Source organism: Cyclopterus lumpus, chromosome 3 (genome assembly GCF_009769545.1).
Source record: "Cyclopterus lumpus isolate fCycLum1 chromosome 3, fCycLum1.pri, whole genome shotgun sequence".
Classification (NCBI taxonomy): Eukaryota; Metazoa; Chordata; class Actinopteri; order Perciformes; family Cyclopteridae; genus Cyclopterus; species Cyclopterus lumpus.
In genome coordinates this window covers 19,111,948-19,126,449 of record NC_046968.1, presented here as the reverse complement: position 1 = coordinate 19,126,449, position 14,502 = coordinate 19,111,948, and the positions used below count along the sequence as shown (strand labels likewise).

Below are 14,502 nucleotides of genomic sequence, written 5' to 3'. Positions count from 1 at the left end.
CTTTATGCACAAGCCAACATGCTGGCACATACATTTCATATGTGTACAGAAGATGTTAAAACTGCTCTCTTCAGAGCCTACTGTACTCCTCTCTATACAGCCCACCTGTGGTGCAGTTATAGTAAAGCGAAAATGAAAAAGATTCAGGTGGCATTTGATGATGCTTTCAGAATCTTGCTCAAGCTTCCCAGATGGACAAGTGCAAGTCATATGTTTGTGACTCGTAATGTTCCCACTTTCCATGCTGTGTTGAGGAATTTTATATACAAATTTAAATGTCGATTAAATGACTCAGAAAATGTCATTATAAAAGTCTTAACTGAGCCAACACAAAGTGATACAAGGTATTTTTCCCGTTTCTGGGAACATTGGAACAAGTGTTTGTATGTTTTTAAACCACAAGTGACTTTTTAACTGCAGTAATTGTACCTATGTCCCTGTATTGTATTTTATATATTGTTGTTATATTTGTGTTTATTGCTTTATGGACTCATGAGTCTGGAATAAAAGAAATATAAAAAAATATGGTCAGTATAAAGCTGGTATTCCTTTCTATTTAATTTCTGCATTAAACATTTCAATAAAATGTTGTTTAATCAAAAATGTAATGTACAGTAAATAAATGACTTTCATTCTGATGTGTCAGGGGTTTGAAAAGATAGCACACCTACAAATTACAGTTTTTAAGTAATCTGATACATTTAGTTAAACACACATTGTGCTATGATGATATACATATTTGTGATATATGTACATATTTTATACATATACTTATTTTGCTCGAAGGTTAGCTGAGTGAAATGAGTTATTATTAACTTGCGGTTCATGATACATGACCCATTTTCAATGGTTCACGATGTGATGGCCTGTGTTGCAGGAGCATTTCCATTGCACAGTTGCCAAAGAAAATGTCCTACTGACCAGGGGACAGCTAGATGTGTGGTGGTAACATTATAGTGCTGTAGAGATCAAGAGGCGGGACAAGCACATGGTGTGGCAGGGTGGAGAAATGGCTTCTTATGGAGTTGTCAACAAAGCGTCAGACTCATTATCCTGGCACCGGAGAAGTTTCCCCTGGTAGAATTAAAACACATAGAAATGTTCAGATACGTCACAGATTTATTCTTCAGCGCATCAGCAATGTCTTATTTAATGTAAACACAATACTGCGGATCATTTTGTATATGACCTCTGACCTCTCGACAGGAGACAAAAAAGGGAGTTTCCTAAGAGAATGAAGTCATTATTTCTAAGTATGAATGATGGGCACTGTCCTGTACTCATTTCTGTCATAATAACAACTCTTAATTTACTGCATATTTGGATGCTTAAGAAAATGTCTCCCCTGATACCATCTTCTTGTGATGTGAATATTACATTACATTACACTACATGTCATTTAGCTGACGCTTTTATCGAAAGCGACTTACAATAAGTGCATTAAACCATGAGTCCAAACTCAGAACAACAAGAATCAAGCAAGTACAATTTCTTCAATAACGTTAAACTACAGAATACTATCTGTAAGTGCCATTTAAGTGCTACTAAAGTGCTAAACAACAAAGTGCTATCGGTAAGGGACATTTAAGTGCTACTAGAGTGCATAGAATAGAATAGAAATACTGGCTCTGTTTGCTACAGTTCTGTAGTCTCCTGTTGGTTCTCTGTGGGCCGGTCTCAGTCCTCCTCCATTACAGGCCATGGAGAGTATGACTGTAGACGACAGCGCTCCTTATAAGCACCTGTCGCTCCGCGTCATGCCAAGCTCCCAATATGAAAAGCGTGTGATTTTTTTCCGAATGAGACAGTGTGCGTGGATAGGAGACTGGGACTATAAAGCCTCCAGCTTTTCTCCATTCAACTGCAAGCAGACCTGTGAGGACACTGCACATCACATGGATAGTGGGGGTTTGTAGCTCCTCTCCCTATATAACATGGAGGTAAGAGAATATTAATTTATGATGTATATGTCTGTATTACTGTAATGACCACTCAGACTTACACAGAAAAGTTAAAATGATCAAGTAACAGTATTGTCATAAATTATTTATGCTGATTGTAAACATTTATTGTCAATTATGCATATTGAAAGTGCACATGTACTGTCTTTCTAATGTGTTTAAACTACAAAACTGGTAAACCTTGACAATGAATAACTAATAATAGAATCATGAGGTTTTAATCAGCAGTAGCATGCATTGTATTGCAATGTCTATACACCTGTTGAATGGCAAGTCGGGGTTAAGACAGATCGGAAAGCTCTCAGAGAAAGCACTAAAATCTATCAACCTTACAACACAGAAAAGAATGGATCAGAATGGAGTTTATTTTACCTTTTTATGTGCCATTCTTATGTTTAATCTTTCCATCCAAGCAGCAATAAGCACTAATGACTGAGCTCTGTGCTCCCTAGGTGGAACCCTGTGCCCAGGAAGCTGGCAGCCATGCAGTATCGCTGCTGGCGAGTCTGAACCTTCAAAGGGAACTGGCTCAGTTCTGTGACTGTGTGGTCAGACAGAGACAGAACCCTGGTCAACTCCACCCTGCACATAGGTAAGCCTCATAAACACCAACCAGTACATATTGACATCATATTAAAAATGATTTGTATATTGGGAGCTGTATGTCTCCCAAAGAGCCATGTGATATGATGTTGCATAGAATCATTTACCTCATGTAAGACATTGAGGTAAATGACTCTATGCAACATCATATCACATGGCTCTTTCCTCTCCCAGGTGTGTGCTGGCAGCTTCGAGTCCGGTGTTGGCATCTATCTTGTCCTCTACTGGCGTCCTGGTGGAACTGCAGGCTCCATGTCTGTCTGATGCTGTTCTGGCACTTCTTTTGGATTACATGTACACAGGGGCTTTGCCGTACAGTAGCAACCAGCACCAGTACTACAATCTGCTCACTGCCGCCAGCTACCTGCAGATGGATGAACTGCAGGAGGCTCTGAGGGCTTGGCGGCAGACTGAGGGGAACGTTACAGACAATACAAATGGTTCATCTGGAGCTGAGAATCAGCCTTATGAAGACATTCACACTATGTATAGTAAAACTGTGAACAATTTTAGTATGTATCTGCCATTATCACTAGGGAAAGAAGATCATCAATATTCAGCCAACGTGGACACATGTGATGACATAGATTCATGTAGGACTAGCAGTAGAAATGGTGCAAACCACTGCAACAGAAAAGATGCAAGCTCTTTAAGCAATGCACACACCTGTTGTAGTATATCTCAAAGTAGTGTAAATACAGGCAACTGCAGACAAGTAATTTATCTGACACCTCAGGATTTAATTCAAAATAGCCCATGCATCGTTCAAGTGCATGGGGTATCTGGAGTGGACAAAGGGGAGCACACGGATCTGTTACATTCAGCTAATTCAGATTCAGCTGGCACAGAGGAGGAGCTAGAGAAGACAGTTGATGACAGGAGGAGCTTGTTTTTAAGTCGCCCTGCTGAGGTGCAAGAGGAAGAGACGAGCAGAGCAGAGAAGAAGCAGCGACTGGGTTTAACAGTGAAAAGTAAAGCAGAGGAGAAGCAAACTAACAGAAACGATGAAGACAAAACTCTATTTCATCATCTCTCGATCCCCCACTTTAAGGACAGTGTTTTGCCCTCACAGTGCTCTTCATCCTCCTCTTCCTCATCACCACATCTGTGCTCTTGGGCAGTGCCTGTCATACGTCACAGCAGTAGAGCAGCTATGCTCCAGCTGGCAGAAGTGTCAACAATTCCTCACCCTTACCATCCAGTATCCAAGACCTTAGGGAGCTCCAGCAGGGCCCCGGACTCACAACCGGGAAGCTCAGATAGTGACAGCATTGTTGAAGGTCTTCATGGGCAACTGAATCAGGATTACAGAAACAGTAAGGACCATATTGGGACAGAGATTTGTGATTACAAGGATAGTTCAAAGCAATCTAACATCCTAAAACAGGGTTACAACATCAGCAATAAAGATCATTTGATAGGACAGAATGATGAACATATGAGCAATGCTTTATCCCACGGTACAGACCATAATGATTGCCATACTCATTGTGATTCATTAAGTAAGAATCACACAACACATTTTAGGGATGATTCAGTGTCACTAAATAAGGATTGCTGCCATTTCACCAGAGGACTGCAGTATAAAACTGATCTAAGTTTTGATGATTTCTCCTACAAACATCGGCGACTGGATTGTTCTGATTTCCACAATGTATGGATGGCAACTGCAGCAGAGGAGAAGTTAATTCACTCACAAGATCCGAGAGCTGTTCCATCTCCTGTACACAACTCAGACATGGAAAGTGACGCGCACTGTGAAGTTTTGTGTTCAGAGAGAGAAGCCAAAGAAGTACACAGTTGCTCAAGGTGTCCAGCTGAGACGGATAGACAGGACAGCCACTGTACTTTCTATGGACTCAAGACTGATTGGTACCCAGACCTGCAGAGAGCTGAGACCAGCACAAAAGATGGTGCCTCGAACCAGCATGAACACAACCGAGACCCAGCTATGACAAACAACAGACATAGGCTTGATTTGTGTCCGCTTGTCTCCACCACACCAGAAACATGCTTTGATAGAGTCACTGGTGGTCTCTCGGACTTTGAACGCCACACATCTGTGAAACTTGAAGAGATGTCAGGCATTGAGATCACAGAGCCACACTTAACTTTTACAATGTCTGTGGACCACACTATGCCTGACTCTACGTGTCGAGTTGTGGGGCCGTCCTACCGTGGACATCTTCAATATCACTGCCTACCACAGGAGGCAACACACTTATCACAGAGGTACTCTGGGAGCAAACACTCCCAGCCGAGCCACCCTGATCTTTCAGACCAGTCCAGTGATGAGAAGGAGGTTGATACCGTTGCCAGACCAGGTTACAGCCCTCTGAGGCAGCACTTTGATACAAAGACTACAGATCAGGTTCTACTGCTGGACATTAGTGCCAAACCCGCTGAGTTGCTAGTTGCTAATGCATTCAACCGAAAGGAAACATTTGGAAACGGATTTGGGAATAACGATAAAGAGCCATGGAATGAAGTAACATCTGCAGCAGGGGTTAACACTAAATATTGGGTTGGAAAAACAAATGTTGAAGGAAGACAATCCGTTGGTACAGACCAGAGCAGGCCAGGAGCTGAAGTTATACATTCAACTGGGGTTGTGGAGGGGGTTTCCAACCCGATAGACTTTGAGAACCAGGCCACTACCTTGACAGACTGTTCACCTCCTATTGTGCCAGACTCTGTACAAGCCTCCGTGTCATCTACCTTGTCAGTCTGCATACCTTCTTCTCTGTCAGCCAGTATGCCAACAAATGTATCAACTCGTCTGTCAATCCCTGTTCAACACTCTTTCCTGTGCTCTCTGTGCGACCGCTCCTTCAGCCAGCGAGGCTCTCTGAATAGACATGTGCGGAGCCACCTTGGCGTACGGCCCTTCTCCTGCCCCCACTGCCCTATGACCTTTTCACGTCAGTACCGTGTCACAGAGCACATGCGTGTTCACCAGCGCTGTGTCCTCTGGGGTGACTTTCAACCGCCCCCTGTTTCTTCAACGTGTGACAACGAAAGTCCTTAAAAGTTTAATTTTGATTTGATCGTGTGTGTATTAGTTTGTTTTCAATAGTTCAGGATGATGAGGATTTTCTTTCATAAAAAAAATATATGGAGTACAAGGAGACAGACAAATGAGGTAAAGTTTTGAGATTAATTTCAGAATTCATGGATATCTTTGCCCTCCAGAAGCCAACAATAGTTAACAGTATAATGCTGCAGTGCTGTAAAAAGTGTATATTCTAAATAATAAGTGAAAGGGCAAACAGGCAAAAAAAGGTATATGCATAAACTATTTAAAGCATCTATAATCAATTAGCGCATAGAACCACAGATGATTATCACCAGATGCTTCTTCTTCTGCTGCACCCAAGTGGCCAAAACAATATTTGCAAGTTTAATTTGCTCCTTATCAGCTGAAACTGTAAATGGGTATTTGTGTGCTAACAAGTTAGCCATATAATATATAAACATATAAGGTGATGATACATGAGTTTTGTATTTACAGCTTGTTTTTGTGTGCCTATATTGACCAGACAATCTTTTAAATATGGTGCATTTCTGATTGCTGATTATCCTGTTTTATTGCAGCAGAATCGATGATCATGGTCAATGCTTTTTAACCCACATTTGCACAGTTTCTCAAGGCTAATTATTTGTCAGATTTGAATTTTGACTCCATTCCATTCAGAGCTCAAGAGTGTAATAATAACACTTTTAAATAATACAAATCTGATTATGGATTTTTCTTTTGCAAAACATAAGCTACGAACACAATCTGAACCCACTGCAGCATAATTGTGTTACTCTATATTCAAAGTGAAAATCTGAAATAACCTTCTGCTGTTATTACTGTTAGAACTACTCCTGAACTTTTAAAGACAGACTAATTTTAAGCCTGTTTTATTTATTTTGGTTAATTGATCCAAAATCTAAATATAATTTATTGCTAATTTATGGGGACAATTAAACAGGAAGGGTACGGACATGTCCTGATTTGAATAACATCATCATACTCATATCACAAAATGTCTTAGTGCTGTGTCTGACATGCTGTCCTCTGTAATGAGCCCAGTTTATTGGTGTCTCAGAGTTTGTACTTGAGGCTGTTGCTGCTGAAACACGAGCTGGTAAAAAGAAAAGGTCAAGGGCAGCCAAGCTTCTGTTTTCAGGGACAAGAAGGTGTAAAGGATCACATCATTCTGTGTTTCAACACTTTATTTGAAAACATCTTACAGACACTTTAACAGTTTATAAGAGGTGAAAGTTTATGGTTTGAGTGAAATGTTCCCACTCGGTTTTTTAAATAAAAATATATTCTCTATTGTATTAACGTGTTTCCTTTGGTGATAATGCGGTTATAAACATAAATAACTCGATAATGAAAAATATATTGTAATAACTCATAAAAACACTTTTCTGGGGTTATAAGTGGAGATATATAGAGATATTTAATGGTTAATAATAGATTTTTATAACTAATTCTGCAGTCAGGTACAGATTTTCTGCAAAACCTTTCCAAAAGGAAATGATTTGATGTGTGGGAAGTGATTCAGAGATCTGGAACCACGGTGGTTAAACCGTCCTTTGGAGTGGTTTTCCTTGTGAATTAAAGCTAAAAAGACTTAATTCAATTAAATTCAGTTGATTTTGTATGGCCCAGAATCACACATTACAAATTTGCCTCAGAGGGCTGTATGTTACAATCTGTACACATACGACATCCCTGTTCCAGGACCTCACATCGGATCAGGAAAAACTCCCCAAAAAACAGAAAATACCCTTTCATGGAAAAAGAGGGAAGTAACCTTCAGGAGAGCAACAGAGGAGGATCCCTCTCCCCGGATGGAAGAATCATTGAAATGTTAGCCCCATATTAGTCAGCTCGCAGCCTTAGATCCTCCGGTGTTACCTTCTGGCCGTTCCAAAGTCAAGGCTTAAATCAAAGGGTGACTGTGCTTTTGCCATCAGAGTCCCTCGACTTTGGAACGACCTACCTGAAGGGATAAGGCTAGCAGAATCAGTAGCTTCTTTTAAATCACTTCTTAAAAAACATTTTTATAGAACTGCTTTTAAGTGATGTCGTCCTTTTATGCAGTTTCCAGTTGTTTCCCCTATTTTAGTTTGTCTGTTCTGCTTTATTTTGTATTTGTAATTTTCTATTCCTCTATTGTGTTCATTGCCTCATGTATTTTCTGAAATGTTTACTTGTATTGATGTTATGTTTTTACCTTGCTTATATGTAGAGCACTTTGTAAACTCTATTTCTAAAGGTGCTATATAAATAAATGTATTATTATTATTATTATTATTATTATCGCCAGACTGCAGAGTAATAGTTGTAAGTTGACCATGCAGTGGGGGAAGTTCAATGCTATCATCCTGTCAAGTCTTGTGGCAAATGTTCAAAAGATAGAAATATAGTGCTCACGTGATGGTATTAATAGATCACAGAAACACCACAAGGCAATATATATTCTTACATAATATCTGTATTGCATTGTATGCAGCAACCATGGAATCACATATCCTGTTATTCCCACAGAGATAAATACTTGTCTGTCTTTATGTGCTTCATGTTTCTTCTCTAGTCTCAATTCATGGCACTTCAGACCTTCCACTTGTGCTCCTTATTCCACTTTCATCCGGCGTAGTAGTCATCACTATCATGGCCTAAAGAGAATAGAAAGATAACTTAAATGCTTGACTTCACTGGTTCTTACTCATGTTGCAATTATGTATAAGTGAGCAAATATGGAGAGCACGAGTGGGACATGCACAGCTTAGCACAGGGTGTGATGCATGTGGAAGTAGTTTGATGTCGTTCTTTTCTTACCTGGCTCTTAGTGGAACGCAGGGCAGTCACAGCCCGACATGACATTACAATGAAAAGAATTACACCCACAACACTGTAGACCAGGAAGATCACTTCCAAAGACATGACCATGTCCTGGACAAACACATAAAGAAATACACATGATATCCATGACATTGATCAAATTCAAATATCTTATACTGTAAGCTGGTTATACATTTTTGGCCACAGTGTATGGAGACCTAGAATGTTCATTATTAAGCTTGTTATTATGACTTTTTTGTCTGCTTCTTCATTTTTCCAACAATTCTGTTTGTATTTCATAACGCAGCTTTAATTACAATGTATTTATCTGCATTCAAGACAAATAGGACATAACCGGTTGAATGACTGATTCGCGTAAAATAATATACATAAATATCATAAATAATTGTATATACATAATATAAATAATGAATATCCAACACATTTTGGTCTCTGTTCATAATGATGCAGTTTAATAAATAATAGATGTATACGTGATACCAAATCTGGATGCAAATTAGGCTTTTACTAAGAAAATAATTGATGCAATAGTAAATATGTTTATTGGTGTAACAGAAGGTTGAACTGCTTAGTGCTGTTGATCTGTAGTCTTTTGTATAATAAGGTATATAACCCAACAATAAATGAAACATTTAAAATGTATTGTGTTACATTTGTTAGCCTGAAAGAGTCACACACTCTGAATTGTTTTCATTAGATTCCAAGATACACAAAATGTGTGTTGTTTATCAAACAATAAAGTGTTTATTCAACACGGAAATGTAAAAGTTAAAACTTGTTTTAGATGTGTGATCAATAGAATAATGGGCAACACCACAAATAAAAATAACAAATAATGATAAAAAAAAAATGTAAATCACCTCATATGACATAGATGTATTGTAAATGAGAACATATTCATTGTCCCTGTAGTAATTGTAGTGAACAATACCGGGCAGGATGTGCATTACAGACCAAGCTGCCCCCAGTATGGTCACAACACTCAGAGCCAACGATATGGTTACCTATGTAGGCACAAACAGAGGGAGATGAGAAACAGACAGAACAGACAGAAACATGGATCATTCAACAGCCCAAACATTTATTAATTCAATCATTAAATAAAAAAAATAACATTGGATACAAATTATTATTCTAAGCATTATTTGTATAACATTTTAAGATTGTATATATATATATATATATATATATATATATATATATATATATATATATATACAATCTTAAAATGTCTGGAGGGGACCTTTAATATGTATACCTCTCGTGGTCCTATAAATACATCTGGAACATGTGCTATTATTGTTTTTAAAAACGACAATAGAGCTTACTGTTTTCTTGGTCGGGTTGTGTTCTGTCAGAATATATAGAATCCCACATATGATGAACTATAAGGAGAAAGAAAAAAGCTGTTTTTTCATGTATCCCTTAAATGTTTGGGAATACCACCGTGCTGCACAAGATTGTAATTACTAAACAGGATAGCAAAAACAGCCAATTGTTTGAGTTGTGTATAGATGGTAACCCATTATTTGCTAAAATACTGCTCAAGATATCCTTACCTCAATCATTCAAGGTCAAAGCCTAACCTTATCCATTTAAGGCCAATGCCTAACCCTAACCATTCAAGGTCAACGCCTAACCATAACCATTCAAGGTCAATACATAACCATAACCATACAAGGTAAATTCCCAACCATAGCCATCCAAGGTCAACACCTAACCACAATCATTCAAGGTCAATGCTTAACCTTAGCCATACAAGGTCACTGCCTAACCGTAACTACCGAAGGACAATACATAACCGTAACCATCTCAAAGTCAACGCCTACTAGCAGACATTCAATGGCAATGCCTAACCATAACGATTCAAGGGCAATGCCTAACATCAACCATTCAAGGTCAATGCCTAACCATAACAATTCAAGGGCAATGCCTAACCCTAACCATATAAGGGCACTGCCTAACATCAACCATTCAAGGGCAATGCCTAACCTTAACCATGCAAGGTCAATGCCTAACCTTAACCATGCAAGGTCAATGCCTAACCTTAACCATACAAGGTCAATGCCTAACCTTAACCATACAATGTAAATGCATAACCTTAACCATACAAGGGCACTGTCTAACATCAATCATTCAAGGTCAATGCCTAACCTTAACCATACAAGGTAAATGCATAACCTTAACCATACAAGGGCACTGTCTAACATCAATCATTCAAGGTCAATGTCTAACCTTAACCATGCAAGGGCAATGACTAACCTTAACCATCTCAAGGTCAAGGTCTAACCTTAACCATGCAAGGGCAATGACTAACCTTAACCATCTCAAGAGAGTTTCGCAAAATGTGGGGGACCATCTTGAAACAACTTATTGTTGGGGCTTAACTTCTGAAGTGAGTTAACATTCCCATTGGACCATGATCAAATCCTGTAAGAATGTTGGTTATTTGTGGTTTCATAGTTCTGTAATTTGGCTATTTATAAAATAATGGAATCCATAACCTGCTGTGATCCACTGATTAATCTCTTGTTGTGCCACTAACCATTGTTCCAAGCAAGAAGCCAGGCGGGACAGCTGTCATGAGGAACTGAATAGAGTTGTCTGGCATGATTGCGATGGATATGATGAAGAAGGATGAGCCCAAGACCAGTGCAATGATCTAATCAAAAATCAAAAAGAACTTCAAGCATGACCTCACACAGAATATAATTATTAGTTGTGACTGTCAAATCTGTGACCTTGGAAATTCCGGTAGTACATCATCGTACATTGTAGTAAGAATTTGAAAACGGTAATTTGAGTACTGGTGGTGTGTGTGTGTGTGTGTGTGTGTCTCACGCCAATAATCTTGGGTTGACCCTGAATGAAGCGGTGTAAAGGTTTGCTGCCCCCCACTATGGTGCCTTGAAGACTTGCATTATTTCCCCCTGAGTCACTCGTACAGTAGAGATCAGCAGACATCTTATGGACAAACAGTCACAGGGAAGAAATAGATTAAAAATATTAGTGTGTTTGACTTAACTTAAGGTATTGCATGTAATTCATAAATATGTAAAAATGCTATGAACAAAATATTATTGTCTAATATGCCATAACAATATTGTCAAACATTAAAGTATAATAATAAAGTCATAGTAATTGCCATAACAAATGGAATATTTGTCCCAAAAAATGCCACAAGAAATGTCATAGAAAGTCATAGTATAGTCATAAAAGTATAGAGATAAATGTAAAAAAAATCCTATTAAATGCCATAAAGAAGATTCGAGAAAATGTTGGCATGCAAATATCATAAAAGAAACCCTATAGTATGGCATAATAATGTTTGAAAAGTAATTGTATAGTTTCTCTTAAAATGTTTAATAATTTCACAAAAAGGTGATACATTAATCATTTATATTATGCCATAAGAAATGTTGGACATTTTTTTAATACATTTTACATTTATGTTAACGTCACAGAATATTCACATATGTTATGAATTTGAAAGGCATTCAACAACAATGCCACAATGGAGGTCTGACAGCTGGCCAATGGCTGAAAGATTCATTGGATGTGTAAATATTGTTTAACATAACTTAAGTACAATAACCACAAATATAGTTTAAGCATGTCAAAAACACCAACAGAGATAAAGACAAAACAAGCTATGGAACAGGAAATGTTTCTGACTTGTATGTCGGTCATATCTCCAACATGTTGGACTAATCCTGATGTTGAGGCCAAGAAAAGTTGATAATCACGTAGGCAACTCAGTAAATAACTCGCCACACATTTGTCATAAAGAAAAAACGTTTTTCCTCCACTCGCAGAATAAAAGGTTTTGATGTAAGCAATAGGCTACGATGGCAATTTGAACTGATTTATTACATAATAGCCTAATGCAACGTGGAAAAGAGTTTCATTTATCTTTTAATTGTCAAATCTGAAACAAATCTGTCACAAACAAAAGAGATGAGAACAAAGAAGAATACAGACCTTGTGTCGTCCTGTGCTCGGTGCTGAAGCTCAGTATTATCTTGTGACTCACATCCTGTTCACATCTGGAGTACCGTGACGATTGGGGATTATGGGACGATCGGTTCATTTTGAACACAACCAGTACTATATGTGCTTATTGGAAAGGGTTTACTAATTGTTCAATGGCTTAGCTTGATGTTATTGTATGACATTATATTTAATTCTTCCTTTTGTAGATCTACTTCCTTTATCGACATGTATTGTGATGAAGGACTTCATTGTAAAGGATGACCATTCATACTTCCCAAGGCCAATAGATGTCGTTGTCATTGAAACGTAAAACATATGTCATTCTTCATTTGCGGAACTACTGATGCTATCAATTTCCTTGGGAGTGCGGCCTCTGTAAAATATAAACATTTTGTGTCTCTTTACATTTACTTTGAGAAACAACCCAAAATGATTTGTAATGCATATGTTGTAGTTAACTGTTAATATAATCCAGTGCTGCATTATGCATAATAGACATTGCAAGAATAACTGTTAATTTGGGTTTGGCCGAAAGACATGAGCAACTCTAGTTCCAGTCCAAGATGGTCGACTCCTAAAAGAGGGGCACATTTCTCTTCCCTCGTGTGCGTGGTGGGGAAGCTCCATTCACACGAGGTTATGAGGGGTAGGAGCTGAAATGGAGATGTGGAAGGAATGTGAAGAAATAGTTTGAGAGAGAAAAAAAGGAAGAGAAACAAAGTTTCCTGTAATCTGACACAGCTGTGTGCCCCTGTGTTTCTTAACCCATAAAAAATGGTAGAATAAGTATTCAGACCCTTTTTTTTTAAAGTAAAAGATGTACATTCGAAAGTTTACATGACACAATTTCAAATGTATCAAAAGTAAAATATATTCATTATGTAGAATGGAAGAGCAAAACAAAGTAGCGATGACCTTTGAGTTTATTTAAAAAATGTGTAGATGTTTTTCAAACGTTGATGTTTACAGTATCTTGCACGGCACACTGCTCGGTAGGCTGCTTCATATTGCATAATCTTTATGCAGGACGGAAAACTGGATCAAGATTCATGTCAACACAGAGACAGACTGCTTTACTGGACAAGAGTTTTTATACATCTTTCACAGAAAGAATCAGGTGATAATCATAAAACAGATGATTTCATTTAAACATTCGGGAATCTTTGTGTTCCTTAAGATGACAAATCTTCTCTTACTTTTGATTTCCATATTTTATCACACAAGTAGAAGATCTTTGTACTGTAATTACAAGACTGCAAGGCAGAAGGATCTTTCGAGTATAAACAGTGACTTCACCCAGATCAGTAAATAGTTACAAGGTAACATGTCTGACATACTGAAAACAATAATAAAACAATGCACTTCCATACAAAGATCAGGTGACAAGGCACTGATCCTCATATCTACATAATTATGTATCGGAGCTTTACAACAGCATGTGCCCTTTGCATCTTTTCCTTTTACACAATTTACACTGGTCTACCCAAAGGCATGTGAACATCAACAGTTTAAAAGGTTAATTCCTCAATAGTTTGCAATCACAGTACAGCATCAGACATATATTTATATATCCTGTGCACAAAAAGTATTTAGCAGTATAACAGAATCAGTCACTGTCTATGTTATCAGTATTCTGGCATTTTGATCTCACTTTCTTTTCCATTATAAGACACATTAATATCAGACTACAAATATCCATTTTAAATTCTAACTCAAATTTGGGGAATTACCTAGAGATTTTTATTTCTCAATCATTTTCAGATTATCGTCTTTTTTTTCCTTTTCTGCCTGGCATTCAAAGCTGCATTATATATTATACAGTATTTTTGCTTTAGTGGTCACATGCTGTTTTAAAAACAGATTCACAGTAAAGCATAACATGGCTCTGAGTGCATATGTTATTTTGTTTAAAGTTCACTTCATACGGTCTCTAAAAATTACGCTTCATCATTATTTACAGTGGTTTCCCCTAATTTTAAGTTAGACATGGGACAACAAATAAACAAGTGATTTATAGTCCACATTCTAGCATATCACTGGAGTTAACTTCGTTGCATGTACAAAAAAGAACACAGACGGAGG

At 37.9% G+C, this 14,502-nt stretch overlaps 1 protein-coding gene across 2 annotated transcripts; it reads right to left on the bottom strand.

The window, feature by feature from the left end:
* Positions 1-7,787: 7,787 nt before the first annotated feature.
* LOC117728769 lies at positions 7,788-12,514 on the bottom strand. 2 transcript variants are annotated; one of them, XM_034529613.1, is made up of 7 exons: positions 12,409-12,513; positions 11,269-11,391; positions 10,973-11,089; positions 9,756-9,812; positions 9,288-9,431; positions 8,404-8,517; positions 7,788-8,240 (listed from the first exon to the last, which is right to left on the bottom strand). In XM_034529613.1, the coding sequence occupies exons 2-7, from the start codon at positions 11,389-11,391 to the stop codon at positions 8,166-8,168; spliced, it is 630 nt and encodes a 209-aa protein (XP_034385504.1). In that variant the 5' UTR covers positions 12,409-12,513; the 3' UTR covers positions 7,788-8,165. The 2 variants fall into 2 exon arrangements, with proteins under 2 accessions (XP_034385504.1, XP_034385505.1); XM_034529614.1 differs by lacking the exon at positions 10,973-11,089 and having other exon boundaries at positions 12,409-12,514.
* Between the last annotated feature and the right edge of the window lie 1,988 nt (positions 12,515-14,502).

Excerpts from the sequence above, each read along its gene's own strand:
- LOC117728769 (XM_034529613.1), bottom strand. The coding sequence starts at position 11,391 with ATGTCTGCTGATCTCTACTGTACGAGTGACTCAGGGGGAAATAATGCA. Across the intron at positions 11,090-11,268 it reads GTCAACCCAAGATTATTGGC|ATCATTGCACTGGTCTTGGG; the intron begins GTGAGACACACA and ends ATTTTTGATTAG. Across the intron at positions 9,432-9,755 it reads ACAACCCGACCAAGAAAACA|GTAACCATATCGTTGGCTCT; the intron begins GTAAGCTCTATT and ends GTGCCTACATAG.